General features: G+C 37.5%; 1 protein-coding gene across 1 annotated transcript; it reads left to right on the forward strand.

Annotated features, from left to right (window-relative positions):
* The first annotated feature begins 2,018 nt into the window (after nucleotides 1–2,018).
* Nucleotides 2,019–5,256, forward strand: LOC137618029 (fibroin heavy chain-like). The gene is made up of 3 exons (XM_068347948.1): nucleotides 2,019–2,098; nucleotides 2,721–3,019; nucleotides 3,356–5,256. The coding sequence occupies exons 1-3, from the start codon at nucleotides 2,019–2,021 to the stop codon at nucleotides 5,254–5,256; spliced, it is 2,280 nt and encodes a 759-aa protein (XP_068204049.1).
* Nucleotides 5,257–19,170: the final 13,914 nt, after the last annotated feature.

Raw genomic sequence — 19,170 nt, forward strand, 5'->3', positions numbered from 1 at the left:
CATCTCTTCGAAGGAAATGGATTGAAGGTAATTTTGTAGCTACCTCGTCTGATATAGATGCAAAACCATCAGCAATTATTTGTTGAGTGGTCTCTTCTGTATGTTGTGCACCTTATTTAATTTCTTGCAATACTTTTGTGACTTCACATTTTGCAGTATGTGGTGCATGTGTGTGAGACTATGTAACTCTTCGATAACCTCATCTTGCCTCACTTTGACTTTTGCTTTACATGAAGCTTTAGATCTCCTTTCATATTCGTAAAATACAGCACCGTTTGCCAATTCTTTTTTGCTTAATATAAATATAACCTTCACAAATTAACTTCAGCTTTCCTTTATTGCTCGTCATGAACTCTTATCTTCTATGGGTGGAAGTAAAGTGATTTGTAAATTAATTTTGGAAGAATATTTAGTTAAATTTAAAAAAAAAAGTTTTACTGCCATTTTGTGAAAATAATTTGTTGAACTATGCAAGTTAGAAAAATTGCCTTGTTAGAAAAATTAGTAAACATCTTTACTGTATTTCATATATATATATATATATATATATATATATATATATATATATATATATATATATATATATACACATATATATATATATATACATATATATATATATATATATATATATATATATATATATATATATATATATATACATATATATATACATATATATATATATATACATATATATATATATACATATATATATATACATATATATATATATACATATATATATATACATATATATATACATATATATATATATACATATATATATATACATATATATATATATATACATATATATATATACATATATATATATATATATACATATATATATATATACATATATATGTATATATATACATATATATATATATATATATATACATGTATATATATACATATATATATATACATATATATATATATATATATATATATATATACATATATATATATATATACATATATATATATATATACATATATATATATATATATATATATATATACATATATATATATATATATATATACATATATATATATTTATATACATATATATATATATATATATATATATATATATATATACATACATATATATATATATATATATATATATATATATACATACATATATATATATATATATATATATATATATATACATACATATATATATATATATATACATATATATATATATATATATATATATATATATATATATATATATATACATATATATAGTTACGGACGACCAAATGATTGCCCTGCTATTTTTGTTAGACATTTAGTCCAGGGGGATTTTGTCCTCCGGGGGAATTTTGTCCTGACACCGTCTCAAACAGTTATTTCTTGGAATAATATGTGCTACACATTGCACGTTAATAACAAGCGACATCCTCAGTTCACTGAAAGGTTAATTTCAATTAGTCATAGGTGATTGTGATTCTATAATGCCTCCAAACGTGCTCCTGAAAAATGCTTCCTCTCGTACATGTATCCTGCTTAGTTATAAAAGGTTTTAAGGTCCCCGATAAAATATATAAAGCGTTTGGGCCCATCAGTATATAGTTTTTAAAGTCTTGATTCATAGTCAATTTGAGTTTCCTTTACAATGGATGAATGGCTTCTGTTTTCCCTCAGTCTTTGCAACTAGTCCTTCCATGTACCATTCCTTTGTTCTCAAAAGATCAGGAATAAGCATGAGGAATAATCTAATTTATTGGATTGTGCTTCTATTTTATGGTGTACTATGGTTATGATGCTTCGTACTTGAAGCTGATAACTACTGCTTGATTCTCGAGTACAGATTATAACATGACATAGATAACAGAGATGCCAGCGGACATCAGCTTTGGACATTTCTTCTGGTCTTTGTCTTGTAAAAGGAGTAGAAATCCTGGTAGTAAACTTCATCTGGTATCATTGCTTGTTACCATATCAATTTCCTGATTTCAACACTTATGACGTCATTCTCTTTTAATTTAGACATGGTAACAGTGTTTGTCCGACAGACACTGTTCGACCGTGTGGGCGCACCTTTAGTCTGTGGTGAGTTTTGGGAAAGATTGTGAGTCTGTATATTCTCAGACTTCTTTTGACATTATGCTTGCGGGCAAAGTAGACGAGCTCATAGATGATTTATAGATTTTTTACTTTTATTTCTGAAACTTAATTTTCATTGTTCGGTCATTAATACTAAGGATATGAACATAGATTATTTTTCATGTGGCTGGTGAAGATACTTTGGGTAACGATGACGGAGGAAATTCACTAACTAGAAAAATCTTTGTCTTCAATGATAGACAGTATTAGAACCAGAGTTACAAAGGGCTACTAATGAAATTTTATAGTTTTAAATTCTCAAATTACGATACAGAAAAATGTCAAGTCCATGGGACTGAATATGTTGGGAAGGTTTGCACTTAATAACATAGGCAAAGACGGGGATGGTAGGCTCGAGATGCCTTTAGGCCTACTTTAGAATGATCTTTCTCATCTCTGTAAAAACCGCAATTTAGATGAATTGACAGACCTACTACAAAATGCCATATAGTATTATGAAACCTCGAAATTTTCTTCGTAGATATGCCGAATTATTTTTTTTTTATTTTGAATGTAAAATAAATAAATTTTACAGGTAAACAATTTTATTGAAAATTTACAAAACAAAATTAGTCTTTTTCAATCAGATGTGGCCCAAGGCTGCCACAAACTCGTCATTCCAGCAAGTTTGTTGTTGTGCGTGTTGTAGATATACTGCATGTGGTTCTAGCTGGTGGTGTTGCGGCTGCTGGTGTAGAGGCTGGTGGTGTTGCGGCTGCTGGTGTAGAGGCTGGTGGTGTTGCGGCTGCTGGTGTAGAGGCTGGTGGTGTTGCGGCTGGTGGTGTAGAGGCTGGTGGTGTTGCGACTGCTGGTGTTGCGACTGCTGGTGTAGAGGCTGGTGGTGTTGCGACTGCTGGTGTAGAGGCTGGTGGTGTTGCGACTGCTGGTGTAGAGGCTGGTGGTGTTGCGACTGCTGGTGTAGAGGCTGGTGGTGTTGCGACTGCTGGTGTAGAGGCTGGTGGTGTTGCGACTGCTGGTGTAGAGGCTGGTGGTGTTGCGACTGCTGGTGTAGAGGCTGGTGGTGTTGCGACTGCTGGTGTAGAGGCTGGTGGTGTTGCGACTGCTGGTGTAGAGGCTGGTGGTGTTGCGACTGCTGGTGTAGAGGCTGGTGGTGTTGCGACTGCTGGTGTAGAGGCTGGTGGTGTTGCGACTGCTGGTGTAGAGGCTGGTGGTGTTGCGACTGCTGGTGTAGAGGCTGGTGGTGTTGCGACTGCTGGTGTAGAGGCTGGTGGTGATGCGACTGCTGGTGTAGAGGCTGCTGGTGTAGAGGCTGGTGATGTTGATAACGCTGGTGTAGAGGCTGGTGATGTTGATAACGCTGGTGTAGAGGCTGGTGATGTTGATAACGCTGGTGTAGAGGCTGGTGATGTTGATAACGCTGGTGTAGAGGCAGGTGATGTTGATAACGCTGGTGTAGAGGCAGGTGATGTTGATAACGCTGGTGTAGAGGCAGGTGATGTTGATAACGCTGGTGTAGAGGCAGGTGATGTTGATAACGCTGGTGTAGAGGCAGGTGATGTTGATAACGCTGGTGTAGAGGCCGGTGATGTTGAGACTGCTGGTGTAGAGGCCGGTGATGTTGAGACTGCTGGTGTAGAGGCCGGTGATGTTGAGACTGCTGGTGTAGAGGCCGGTGATGTTGAGACTGCTGGTGTAGAGGCCGGTGATGTTGAGACTGCTGGTGTAGAGGCCGGTGATGTTGAGACTGCTGGTGTAGAGGCCGGTGATGTTGAGACTGCTGGTGTAGAGGCCGGTGATGTTGAGACTGCTGGTGTAGAGGCCGGTGATGTTGAGACTGCTGGTGTAGAGGCCGGTGATGTTGAGACTGCTGGTGTAGAGGCCGGTGATGTTGAGACTGCTGGTGTAGAGGCCGGTGATGTTGAGACTGCTGGTGTAGAGGCCGGTGATGTTGAGACTGCTGGTGTAGAGGCCGGTGATGTTGAGACTGCTGGTGTAGAGGCCGGTGATGTTGAGACTGCTGGTGTAGAGGCCGGTGATGTTGAGACTGCTGGTGTAGAGGCCGGTGATGTTGAGACTGCTGGTGTAGAGGCCGGTGATGTTGAGACTGCTGGTGTAGAGGCCGGTGATGTAGCGGCCGCTGGTGTAGAGGCCGGTGATGTAGCGGCCGCTGGTGTAGAGGCCGGTGATGTAGCGGCCGCTGGTGTAGAGGCCGGTGATGTAGCGGCCGCTGGTGTAGAGGCCGGTGATGTAGCGGCCGCTGGTGTAGAGGCCGGTGATGTAGCGGCCGCTGGTGTAGAGGCCGGTGATGTAGCGGCCGCTGGTGTAGAGGCCGGTGATGTAGCGGCCGCTGGTGTAGAGGCCGGTGATGTAGCGGCCGCTGGTGTAGAGGCCGGTGATGTAGCGGCCGCTGGTGTAGAGGCCGGTGATGTAGCGGCCGCTGGTGTAGAGGCCGGTGATGTAGCGGCCGCTGGTGTAGAGGCCGGTGATGTAGCGGCCGCTGGTGTAGAGGCCGGTGATGTAGCGGCCGCTGGTGTAGAGGCCGGTGATGTAGCGGCCGCTGGTGTAGAGGCCGGTGATGTAGCGGCCGCTGGTGTAGGGGCCGGTGATGTAGCGGCCGCTGGTGTAGAGGCCGGTGATGTAGCGGCCGCTGGTGTAGGGGCCGGTGATGTAGCGGCCGCTGGTGTAGAGGCCGGTGATGTAGCGGCCGCTGGTGTAGGGGCCGGTGATGTAGCGGCCGCTGGTGTAGGGGCCGGTGATGTAGCGGCCGCTGGTGTAGGGGCCGGTGATGTAGCGGCCGCTGGTGTACGGGCCGGTGATGTAGCGGCTGCTGGTGTACGGGCCGGTGATGTAGCGGCTGCTGGTGTACGGGCCGGTGATGTAGCGGCCGCTGGTGTACAGGCCGGTGATGTAGCGGCTGCTGGTGTACAGGCCGGTGATGTAGCGGCTGCTGGTGTACAGGCCGGTGATGTAGCGGCTGCTGGTGTACAGGCCGGTGATGTAGCGGCTGCTGGTGTACAGGCCGGTGATGTAGCGGCTGCTGGTGTACAGGCCGGTGATGTAGCGGCTGCTGGAGTACAGGCCGGTGGTGCAGTGGCTGGTGATGTAGAGGCTGTTGACACTGATATTGTTGCTGCCTTAGATATGCCTCAAGATCTCCAATAGCAGAGGGAAATTTCTTCAGAAACATATCCAAGGCTTCAAATGCTTCTTGAAGCAAACCAGTAGGAGGTGAAAGCGAAGGAGTCAAGGGAAGGGAACGACGCCCAACGTAGAGTCGTTGCCTCTTCCTTTGTGGCTCTTGACACTCGCTGGACTGCAATGGGAAGAAGACTCTTGAATGAACTGGTTGTCATGTATAACAGTAAGAAATTCATTGGGAAATTCAAAATTGCACTGCAGATCAAATAAAAACTGAATGATACAAAATGTCAGAAATTAAATTACATAAACTAAACTTCTGTTAAAAGATGGGAAGCAATACTAAAAAATGAAGTGTATCTCCTGTATACTTACAATAGAACCTGATTTTTGCGCCGATTCTGTACATCGGCGACGTTTCGAAACATTGGAATCAGATCTGAAAAATAGAGGATAATTAGTTACAATGTTTATTATCATAATATTTTATACATATGATTAATCAGGATTGTATGAATAATCTAATTTCTTCCTAACAATTGGTAAGTTATGTACTAAAGACAATACATTTAATTCTATATTATGAAACATACAAACGCATTTGGAGTTTCCTCACTAGCTAATTATTGTCCTGTTTTCATGGATCAAACTATGTTTATGCAATGCTTTCATTTATAATAAGATGCCTGCAGATACTTGTCTGCCACATGGTTTTAGATGAATAATTATTTCCAAACAAACAGTATGCGAGGAAATGGTCAAGCTGAACAGGGCTTTGAGTCTCTGCCATAAAAGGGTCAAGAACCAATGCAGTCTAAGTACACTTGGTGGAAACATATATAGCGCATAACCTCAAACAATACGTTTGAGCTTTCCACTATGACACTGGTATGCCTGCAAAATCACACTATCATCTATTGAAAGATAGACGATAGACTATTCCGATAAAATTATCTCTAAAGCTGAAATGCTTGTTTACATTAGTGTCAGTTTCATATATTCTTCTTATAAGCTAGGCTATAACCCTAGTCGGAAAAAAGGGCTCCTACAAAAAATTACAAATGCCCACTGAGGAAAGAAAACAAGGAAAAAAATAAAGAGAAGAATAAACAATCAAAATGAAATATTTCAAGAAGAGCAACGTCATCAAATTGCAGAAGATTTTTCACATATAAACTATAAAAACTTAAATGTCCACCTCCTAATACCGCTGCTTACCATGGCTAAAGAGTCTCTTCTACCCTTACCAAGAAGAAAGTAACCACTGAACAATCACATTGCAGTAGTTAAACCCTTGAGCGAAGTATTGTTTGATAATCTGTGTTGTCAGATGTATGAGGACAGAGGAGAATGTGGTAAGAATAGTCCACACTATTCAGTATGTGTGTAGGCACAAACAAAATGAGCCGTAACCAGAGAAAGGGATCCAATGTAGTACTGTGTGGCCAGTCAAAGGACCCAGTAACTCTCAAACGGTAGTATCTCAACGGGTGGCTGGTGCCCTGGCCAACCTGCCACATATGGAAGATATATTTATTTAGATAAGTGTATTTGCACATTTGACATTGTTTGTGGAGGCGACTGAAAGCAGAATCTCCAGCAAATGCACTGTCAGTGCATTTACTGTAGAGGCAGTAAATGCAAATTCCTGAAAGCATTGGTCAAATGACAGACTGAAAAGAGAGGCATGAAACAAAACTCTCAACCGGCAAAAACTCCAAAATCAAACTGAATGACTGAATAAACGGATAAAGGAGATAGTTAGTATGTGCTACAAAGGAAGAGCCAGGCCAGCAAGATATCATACCCAAAAATTATAGAATGAGTCTCCCAAAACCGAAGAAAGTAGTTAACTAACTAGGGGGAGAGAGGATTGGACAAAAAGCTACAAAAGACATGGCTTGATGGTAGCAGGTCCATCGACACCAAGTCTGTCCGCCCAGTAAGGGTTGGGGCACATCTACTCTTGGGGGAAGTTACTGTGCCCCAGAACAAAGTCGTTGCAGCCCAACTCTCGTGCAAATACTAAAGAATTATACAGTGGATCAAGTGAGGTGACAAACGAATAGTTCCAAAAAATTTGAACCAGCCAAATGAGGTTACTTTCGAGTATAAATATTGCCTATAGCCACACTTCCATCATGGCGACTGCCCTGTTTGGTTTCTTCCTCAATTCAAGAACGCAAGTTTCTGTTGCACCATGCAACGGTTCAAAGATAGCTATTTGGGTTATTAACGTGCAATGTGTGGCACATATTATCCAAGAAATTACTGTTTGAAACGGTGTCGGGACAAAATCCTCCTGGACTAAATGTCTAACAAAAATAGCAGGGCAATCATTTGCTCATTTTTATGTATATTTAGAGATCAGTGGATTTATAACCAAGAATGTATAGCGCATGGATTGAGATATAAAACGAAAATTTGTAGTTACGAAAAGTAACTGCAAATGTTCGTTTTATATCTCTATCCAGCAAGAGTTTTCCTTCCACGTTTATATTCGAACTTCTATTGTAAAGTCAGTTGGAAACCAAATCTTTATTGTACACTTACTGTCGCTTAAAAATCGCTAGTTCAAAACGCAAATGGAATTTGGGTAAAAAGTAAATAAAGAAAATCCAAAAATAAACAAGGGAACTCAAGTTGGCTAAAGGGATAAAATTGGGGCCCACACTAAATATACTTGTCAAGCCTCCCAGAGTCATCTCGGCTTTTCATACCAGGTAACAGCTTGGAGAAATTTCATGCAAGGTATTTAGATATATTGGGTAAGAAATCTCATTTACTTATTAAGAATTATAAAATAGTTCATCCAAAACGAAGGTCCAAAACAACCAAGCAAATGATCCGAATCATCCAAAACAGGCGAGATCAAGGACCGAATAAGCCTGTATTTAACTACTGTACCAAAAGGGAAAAGCAGAAAATATGCTGCTCGCTCTCTTTGTTCTCTATCCTTACTTTTACGGGTTTATTTCTCGCCCTCCATCAGACACTAAAAGTTTGTTCAGGCGGGTATTGGTGTGTGAAAATAATTTCTTTCCAGTTAATATTTTGCTCTGTATCTTATCAGTTATTTCGCTAGCATTTGTATTCAGGCTTAATAGTTTTCAGGTCACTATTATAACACTTTCTAAAAAGATAAGTCTTCAGGTTTTTCTTGAAAGCTGCCACATTTTTGCTATTTTTGACATCAAGTGGAAGGTCGTTGAAGAGTCTCGGTGCAGCATAACTAAACGTTCTTCCTCCTATTGCACGATTCACACTAATTTCGAATAGTCTATGTGGATCATCAGCATGTCTAACTCTTACAGCAGCGCTGGTAGCTTGAGGGTAGGGGACCAACCAATCACGAAGATATTTAGGCTTATCACTTGTAAGTGCTTTGTGAGTCAACAAGCAAATTTTGAATTCAATTCTAGCCTTAACAGGTAACCAATGTAGATCGATCAATGCAGGAGTTATTCTCTCCCGTAGTTTAATGCCTTTCATCAGTCTGGCCGCCCGGTTTTGCACATTTTGAAGCTTTCTTAGTAGTGTATTGGGCAATTCATAGTACAGAGAATTGCAATAATCAAGCCTTGATATTACGTGACTCATCACTAAAATTTTTGTACTGCCCTTTGTTAAATATTTTCTAATAAATGCTATGTTTCTCAGGTGATAGTTACACACTTTCACTGTGTTCACTATTTGGTCCCTCATTGTCAAATTACAATCTACTAGTACACCCAAATTTTTCACAACAGGCACAATCCCAACATCAGCGTCACCAATTTTTATACTTTGAATTAACTGGTAATTCTTCAAAGCCACCTTTGTGCCAAAAAATATACATTCTGTTTTATCATCATTTAATTCAAGCTTTTTCCTCTGCACCCATGTTTTTATTTCAGTCATTATCTCATCAATTTTCTTCTATTGTATCTTGTGTTGTTGAAATTGAAAGTTAGAACAGAGTATCATCTGCATATAGTTTAAAGCCCACTTTATGTTTTTTCAAGATGTGTGATAGCTCAATAGTGTATATGTTGAACAAGATAGGGCCCAGAACACTGCCCTGTGGTACACCTTTCATAAGAATTACTCTTCAATATACATCGCTTTTTGGAACTTGCTATAAAAGCGATATTATCACCTAACCTCCAAAAAAAAGAAAACTCGGTAGTAACTTCTCGTGAGGTTACTTATAAATAATACCGAAGTAACGCACCTAGTTCGCAAGATCTCTGAACACGAAAAAGTAAAATTCACAGAAAATATGTATGACACGATTGTTATCAAATCAGCCTTACCCTTCAAACTGCATCTTGCAACACAATAAACAAAGTTTTCTTGATGTATCAAGTGATCGACTACAAAGCAATTATGCTGATGTTGACACTTCGTCTGACTGAGCTCGAATGAGGCTGCCTGTCTTGCGAGAAGCATCGCCAACTTCCCGCCAATCAGAACCACGTGATTCCCATAACGTCAAGTGGGGCGCATCACTGCGCCACCAAAGATACAAAGATACTGTATGGAACCGAATCCAAATGGCGGCTGCCATCCTTTCTTGATGTCTTCTTATATTAACTTTATGACATAAAATTAGCGATAATGGAAGCATACACAATTTACAACGCTTGAAACTCCAATGCAGTTTCAGATGAAATCAGAAAGAAAAGAACACAATGTTTTCATTGTTGAATTATATTCGATCAACAAATCACAATTGTATTAAATGAAATAACGCATTTACTCAGTCTTTTCCATTCGTACCTTAAAGAATCTCTCTAGTGTTTCTAATATGCAGAATTTCCTCAACTGGTGAGCACAATTATACAGGAATGGGAATTCCCAGGAGATAGAAGTGTTACCATCATTGATAAAAAAAATATTAATCAATAATTTTAAATTTTAAATGAGATTAATAACTCTTTCCTTAAATTTTCAGGTAATGCAGCATGCGTAGGGAAGATACCATCAGTGTTGAAAGAAAATCAACCTCCTAGAAAGATGTCGTCTGTTTCAAAGCCTTTGTCTATATCAAATTTCTGCAAGCCTTCACAGACTGTCAGTGGTACTGGTAACCTTACTAAATCTACTGTCCGCTTAATAGAGGTCAATAGAAAACTTCAGCAACTGGTAGACAGGTAAACACAAGAAAATACTGCTCTGCTTAATGATAAAAGAAAACTGGGAAAAAAAGGAAAAAATATTAGGTCAGATTAAAACTTCATACCAAAGGGGCGTTTGATACGCAGACCAGACTAGGGAAATTTTTTACAGATAAACAAATTGATGCAATGTTAGGTGGAAAACAAATACGAAATGATGGTGATATTGATATCTTGGTCTAAAAATATACAAATATCTAAGACAAAAAAAAATAAAATCATCCTCTCCCATCTGTTAGTACACTTAACCGCCGTGAGTCTAAACTACATATTGAACCTGGTATGCTATTGCCAGTGATTCAACTTTTGAGCCAAAAAACTGAAAAAAATTTGAAATTTTGAGAGCCTTTGTGTACTGTCATTTGATGAGACAAGTGTTTCATCTGACTGGACGTATGAGTAAGGTAGTGACATATACACGAGCCCAAAAAGAAACTTCAATGTGCTATGTTAAGGGGATTGACAACCCTTTGGAAGCAGTTAGTGTATCACGATTTTGACATTGACATGACTAAAGACATATTGAATAACATCATTATTAAAGTGGAACAGGCTGGATTGATTGTGGTTGCTATGGTGTCTGACAGGGGATCGACAAATCCTAAGCTGTTGAAAACACTTGGTGTAAACATTGAAAACCCAAGCTTTACAAATCCAGCATCTAATGACAGGGAAAGTTTTGCATTTGCAGATGCACCTCATCTAATCAAACTAATCAGAAATAATCTGTTAGATTCAGGTTTAAAATTAGATGGAAGCTGTAGATATATAAAATGTGAGACCATTACATTAGCTGACGTTAACGTATTTTCATACCTGATGTATTGTATTGTCTCATTTATCATATGTCTCATTTATTAAATGTCTCTTGTAAATAAATACACCCCCTATGTACTCTTATGTGTATATGCTTATATTACCATGTTATTATGCATACATTAAGTATGGCACTGCCCCGAAGACATGGCAACAATGTACTTCCCAGCCTAGGGGCATCACACAGCAGCCTTGTACTATTGTTAGTCACCCAAGGCAGACGTATTTCCTGCCTGTTGTATTTAACTCTTGTATTGCACCTTCTCAATAGAACTTATGTTAACTTCAAGATTGTGTTACTTTCCCAACCTCGCAGGAACTCCCCCAACAGAAGCAAAGGATGCAAATATGTGACAAATTCAAGCTTACGAGAGATAGTGAAGAGAAGTAAGAAAGACTTGGACATCATTCAAGTTAAATGATAATCGTATTGATGTAGAAGGCCCTAAAAGAATGAATGTTCGTCTTGCTGCACAGCCGTTATCTGAAACAACAGCCAAATCTATACAGTTTTTTGGTGTGCAAGGACTATTAAAGAGTAAGGATTGGGATACCACTAGTCAATTCATATTTCTAGCAGATATGTGGTTGATTTTTTAATTCAAGGGTATTCACAGATTCAAATAAATCTTCAAGAAATTCCTATGGGGCAAATTTGGCAACACACAATCAGGTTTTGGAACAAATGATTGAGACTGCAAGAGAAATGAGTTTGTGGGAAGAATTTCTTATATCAATTTCAGAAAGGGCTAATACTTTCTTCAAAATCCCTCTCTAAGCTGTACCGAATGTTAAATGAGAAATATAATGTAACCTACTTGCTGACCTACAGATTGAACTAAGATTGTTTAGAGCGTTTTTTCTGCTGCCTTAGACAAATGAATGGAAATTATGACCACCTATCTCCTGTGCAAATAAAGTATAGAATAAAAAAAAAATTTTCTTGGAAAGAAAATTGCCTTGATGGGATCTCGGTATAACACTGAACAAGAATGCAATGATACCAATATTTCAGATGTAGCACTTCCTAAAATAGATACCACTGCTCCTAGCATTACCACAGAAAATTTAGAGGAAGAACTTTGCTTATCTGCAATGATTTTTGCAGCTGATGATGATGAGCTACAATGTGATGAACCTCCTTCATTTGATGTAAAAGGTATGACTTTTGAGGAGGCAATGGAAACAGAGGCACTTAGGCATGTTGGCGGTTTCTTGGTAAAAAAAAATCCTTCAATATGAATTCCTAGGATCCAGTGTTACAAAGGATGATAATACTTGGCTTTCAGCCATAAGCAGGAGTGAAGGGAAACTAAAAAAAACCCAAACCAGGATTTTTTTAAACAGTTACAGACCATGGAAATATTGTTTAACTGTTACCATGGGGAGACCTCACTAAAAGGTGAAAAAAATGCTCTAAAAAAATTGACAAAGTGCATGGTAAATTTGGTTTCTTTACCTGAGGATGTCATTGCATATTTCATAAAGTGCAGAATATTCTTCAGAATGAGAATTCTGAACAGAAAAATATCAGAAAAGAAAAATATATAAAAAAAAATTCCGAAATAAATAACAATTTTCCAGTGCAGAGAAAATGTACAGAAAATAATAATCAAAATGTACATTTAGAAGAAGAAAATAATAACGCACAAGGGCATAAGTAAAAACCAAACTAGTAAAAAAAAATAATAATTATAAAATTTAAGTGTAAAAAAGAAAATTAATTGTAGAAATAAGCTTTAATAGATCAAAGCATTTAATGTACAGTTGTGTGTAATATGCAATATTATGAAATAAATTGGATCACAAATTTTTGTCGTCTGGTCAATTTTGCACCTTAGCATATTTTTTTCTTAAATTTCCAGATATGATTATTGAGAGGTCACCATTGTATAAATATGAATCACCTTCATCATATATGATAACAGTAATAATTAATAATAATAATAACCATAATAATAAAAACAATTTAATTATAATATAAGGAGTATAATTATAATGATAGTAATAGTATCAAGAGTAAAAGAATAATAATCATAGCAATATTATCATTATTATTATTGATGTTGGTGGCTGTTATTATCTATTTTATATTAAAAGTATTATAATAATAATAGTAATAATAATAATAATGATAATAATTTATTATTATTATTATTATTATTATTATTATTATTATAACAGTATAATTAAATGATATTATGGATAAGCAGTCAGAGAGAGAGAGAGAGAGAGAGAGAGGGAGGACACGTATCTCAGTTGTTGAGCCTAGTGACGTCACATTAATAACGGCTAGCCGAGCGAAAGCTGCGCGTGGTTTGACCTGTAAAATTCTATTGGCCTTGCTTGTAAGTAGCCTTCATGAATATGTCATCTAAACTTCAAAATTATTCGGCAACTGACTTCACTCAAATGAAAACAGAAGACTGTTGTAAATTATCATGAGGTTATGTTAGGCACAAAATACATCAAAGCTACACGTCATTTGAAAGCAGAAAATGATACTTTTAAAAGAATTCTTGAAAATTACTGAAGAGTTGTCATCACACGAACTACAAAGCTGTAAGAACGAGAGAAATTACTATCTCAAATTTACGAGGTCAATCACCTGTATACGCAGAACGAGTTCTAAATGGCAAACAGTCATTCTAGCAAACTACTTAATTGGATCAGATTACGGATTGCCAACGCAAGAGCCCGTGTCTTGCATAAGGTAAAGCAATCTAAAACGAACGAACTATTGGATCAGAATTGGAAAGAGACACATTTTTTGAGTCACTTAAACATCTGTGGGTTGATCTCTTATCCCAGAGTTCTAGTCTTGAACTACATAGATACGTTAGGTTTACCGAATTCTTTCACCTTTCTAGTTCGTATCACTATATTGTGACGCCTCAGATATAGGCAGTTTATCACTATATTGTGACGCCTCAGATATAGGCAGTTTATCACTATATTGTAACGCCTCAGATGTAGGCAATTTATCACTATATTGCGAAGTCTCAGATGTAGGCAAATTTATCACTATATTGTGACGCCTCAGATGTAGGCAGTTTATCACTATTGTGACGCCTCATATGTAAGCAAATTTATCACTATATTGTGATGCCTCAGATGTAAGCAAATTTATCACTATATTGTAATGCCTCAGATGTAGGCAATTTATCACAATATTGTGACGCATCAGATGTAGGCAGTTTATCACTATATTGTGATGCATCAGATGTAGGCAATTTATCACTATATTGTGATGCATCAGATGTAGGCAATTTATCACTATATTGTGATGCTTCAGATGTAGGCAATTTATCACTATATTGTGATGCCTAAGATGTAGGCACTTTATCACTATATTGTGACGCCTCAGATGTAGGCAATTTATCACAATATTGTGACGCATCAGATGTAGGCAGTTTATTACTATATTGTAACGCATCAGATGTAGGCAGTTTATTACTATATTGTAACGCCTCAGATGTAGGCATTTTATCACTATATTGTGATGCCTCAGATGTAGGCACTTTATCACTATATTGTGATGCCTCAGATGTAGGCAATTTATCACTATATTGTGATGCCTCAGATGTAGGCACTTTATCACTATATTGTGATGCCTTAGATGTAGGCAATTTATCACTATATTGTGATGCCTCAGATGTAGGCAATTTATCACAATATTGTGACGCATCAGATGTAGGCAGTTTATCACTATATTGTGATGCTTCAGATGTAGGCAATTTATCACTATATTGTGATGCTTCAGATGTAGGCAATTTATCACTATATTGTGAAGCCTCAGATGTAGGCACTTTATCACTATATTGTGACGCCTCAGATGTAGGCAATTTATCACAATATTGTGACGCATCAGATGTAGGCAGTTTATCACTATATTGTAACGCCTCAGATGTAGGCATTTTATCATTATATTGTGACGCCTCAGATGTAGGCACTTTATCATTATATTGTGACGCCAAAGATGTAGGCAATATTGCGAAGCCTCAAATGTAGGCAAATTTATTACTATATTGTGACGCCTCAGATGTGGGCAATTTATCACAATATTGTGACGCATCAGATGTAGGCAGTTTATTACTATATTGTAACGCCTCAGATGTAGGCACTTTATTACTATGTTGTGACGCCTCAGATATAGGCACTTTATCATTATATTGTGACGCCAAAAATGTAGGCAATATTGCGAAGATTCAAATGTAGGTAAATTTATCGCTATATTGCGATGCCTCAGACATAGGAAATTTACCGCTATATTGTGACGTCTCAGACAGGAAATTTACCGCTATATTGCAAAGCTTCAGACATAGGAAATTTACCGCTATATTATGATGCCTCAGATTTGATTAATCATTATATTGTGACGCCTCTGGTGTAGGGAGATTTATTGCTATGTTGTGACACCTCAGAAGTAGGTTTTGAGAGTCATTTTGAAGTGTTTGGCGATGAATACAGTGACCATTTTTGATCATGAAAAGTTTGGTTGGAAACTCAACAGTAAATGAATCTTCAAAATTAAACATGAAGGAAGCAGGAGGCTGTCGACAGAATTCCAATTACAAAAATTTTTCGAATTTAATGCAAGTAGGTAGCAAAAAGCCGGATTTAGAAATCATGGAAAACCAAAGATTTTAAACTTGAAATAAATACACTGTTCAGGTCATCAATGTATGTTAGCCCAAAAAGAGTCCAAAAGAGCGGATTTTTTTTTAAAAAGAGTTTTCAACTAACATGGATGAATGGTCAATTCTTGCTTACATTTTTCAGAGTTATGGACATGCGAGACTTGTTCATTCTTCCGACTGTTTTGCTACTTTTAGAAATAAGTTGAGAGGTTTTTAATCTCGAATATTGGTGTCCAGGTACAGAGGCAATTGATGCTTTAACTTGAGGTTTGGCAAAGGAAAAAAAGGTTAATATCTCCATTTAGTTTCATACCAAAGGTTATTAATAAAGTGGAGGTAGAAATTCTTCACAAGTTGAATATTCCAGAGTGGAAGTCCTCTCCATCTTGACTTTTGATATTATCGAGGGAAGCTTTATTGTTAAATTTTGTGAGTGTTTACTTAACAAAAAGCTTTATTATATACGGCAAAGAAGATGATTTCTTTGGTGAACAGCATTAGAAAACAAAGAAAAATCACCAATACTGTGAAGTTTGTTTTGATATCAGAAGTTGTAACAAATGCTTTTCCATATTTGATGTATTTTGCTTGATACAGAGGAAGCTGGAATGATGTTGTCCTATGATCAATTTATTTCTAAATAGTTTTTAAAGCTCCCTTATTTCCGAATAGGTTAAAGTAAAGTGAAGCACTGCGGTAATGTAACCAAACATAATTTTTTGTTAAACTGTGGCAACAAGTTCAAACATTGCAAACGATAGCGTCAATGATAGGCGTCTCCATAGACACGAGCGTTGGTAGTCTGTTTCAAGTAAACATGTTTGTCAAGGACTTCAAAAAGAAGAGGTTAAATGTGTATAAATAATTCAATCTCAACCTTTATTCCTTTCTCTCCATTTCTTTACTTCTCTCCCTTTCTTTGGTATTATCTAGGGTCAACCGGCACGATGCGCTGTAATGCAATTATATGTTTTATTGTGTCTATACCTGTAGAGAATGCGGAGTGAAGTGAGGACTGGGGATTTTCTGTCAAAGAAACCTTTGAAGGGCGAAAGGCCAAAAGACAACCCAAGTGCATGTAAGATAGTTTCGGGAGAAATCTGTAATGAATAGTCTAAATTTCATATTACGAGTAGCACTACTATGATAACGAATGCGCTGTCGAGTCACATAAGAACAGAAGTTTACTTGTGCATTCCACAATGTTTTTCGGGTTCGTGGACTAAAAGACTGAGGTAGCCAAGCAATCTTCATTACAGATGAAGTAGTGGAAAGTCAAAACCTAAGAGTTTTGGAAGATGTATAGCTAAATAGGTTTAACGCATCTAAACAATATGATACAAAGGTATCATATAAGGTATCTGATATAAACATAGAGTTAAATTTACCTGGGTTGAAAGAAATCCTACGTGGATACTCGCTAACTGATGAGCTTTTACTCGATGGAGGAGATGAATTCAATAATATTAATTTTATATTAAGAATAGGGTGCAGACATTGCATCTTAAGGTGCGTCCACACGGTCGAACAGTGTCCGTCGAACACAATTGTTACCAGTTACCATTATGAAAGAAGCATTAATGACGTCAATAACGAGCAACTAAGGGTGTGCCGAACAGTGACTTTGCTCGCAGAGTCCGAGCTACAGACACTCTCCGGAGGCAGAGTGGCACTATGGACGGAGTTCTACTTGTTTACCGGATCAACTTTAACATTTAGAAGATTGAGTATCGCCTTCCCTATAAACATGACTATTTGTAATCCAGTTACAGAGGAAAGCTGACTTTGAGATAGAAGAAAGGCTCAGTTGCTAATCGAACATGCTTATAAACCATCAAAGCAAATGTTTACAAAGACAGAAATAAACGTGTAGCAGCAATAAGTAGAATAACGTCAGAACTTCAGAGAAGTGGAATGTGTAACTGGTTTAAAAGTCGAAAAGAACATGGAACCCATAATGGGCCATCATTACAAGGAAAAGCTACGCAAATTGGAGAAATAAAAAAAAAAAAAAAACGGGGGGGGGGAGGTGCAGAAGACATTTGCACAACCAAATTATGGCATTAAGATATAAGAGTATAGCTCAACAGAATCTATTTCAGATATAGACACCGAAGTCACATTTACCCGAAGAAGTGTTTGATCATGAGGAAAATACACAATTCTCAATCTTTCTACGAGAACAGTGGAAACAAATTTTGAACATTTTATCTTTATCACTGAAACAATTTTGATTTAGGTAACAACACATAATCCGAAGTATGACCAGTCTCAGTTATTTCTTGGAATGATATATGCTACACATTGCACGTTAATAACAATTAACATCCTCGGTTCACTGAAAGGTTAATTTCAATTAGTCATATATGATTCTATAATGCCTCCAAACGTGCTCTTGAAAAAGGCTTCCTCTCGTACATGTATCCTGCTTAGTTATAAAAGGTTTTAAGGTCCCCGATAAAATGTATAAAGCGTTTGGGCCCATCAGTATAGTTTCTAAAGTCTGATTCATAGTCAATTTGAGTTTCCTTTACAATGGATGAATGGCTTCTCTTTTCCCTCAGTCTTTGTAACTAGTCCTTCCATGTACCATTCCATTGTTCTCAAAAGATCAGGAATAAGCATGAGGAATAATCTAATTTATTGGATTGTGCTTCTATTTTATGGTGTACTGTGGTTATGATGCTCCGTACTTGAAGCTGATAACTACTGCTTGATTCTCGAGTACAGATTATAACATGACATAGATAACAGAGATGCAACCGGACATCAGCTTTGTACATTTCTTCCGGTCTTTGTCTGGTAAAAGGAGTAGAAATCCTGGTAGTACCATATCAATATCCTCATTTCAACGCTTATGACGTCGTTCTCTTTTAATTTAGACATGGTAACAGTGTTTGTCCGACAGACACTGTTCGACCATGTGGGCGCACCTTTAGTCTGTGGAGAGTTTTAGGAAAGATTGGGTCTGGATATTTTCAGACTTCTTTTGGCATTATGCTTGTGGGCAAAGTAGACGAGCTCATAGATGATTTATAAATTTTTTACTTTTATTTCTGAAACTTAGTTTTCATTGTTCGGTCATTAATACTAAGGATATGAACAAGATTATTTTTCATGTGGCTTGTTTGTTACTGGTGAAGATATTTTGGGTAATGATGACGGATGAAATTCACTTACTAGAAAAATCTTTGTCTTGAATGATAAAGACAGTATTAGAATTACAAAGGGCTACTAATGAAATTTTAGATAGTTTTAAATTCTCAAATTACGATACAGAAAAATATGAAAAGGCCATGGGACTGAATGATAAGTTGGTAAGG

The sequence above is a fragment of the Palaemon carinicauda genome, chromosome 24 (assembly GCF_036898095.1).
Source record: "Palaemon carinicauda isolate YSFRI2023 chromosome 24, ASM3689809v2, whole genome shotgun sequence".
Lineage (NCBI taxonomy): Eukaryota > Metazoa > Arthropoda > Malacostraca > Decapoda > Palaemonidae > Palaemon > Palaemon carinicauda.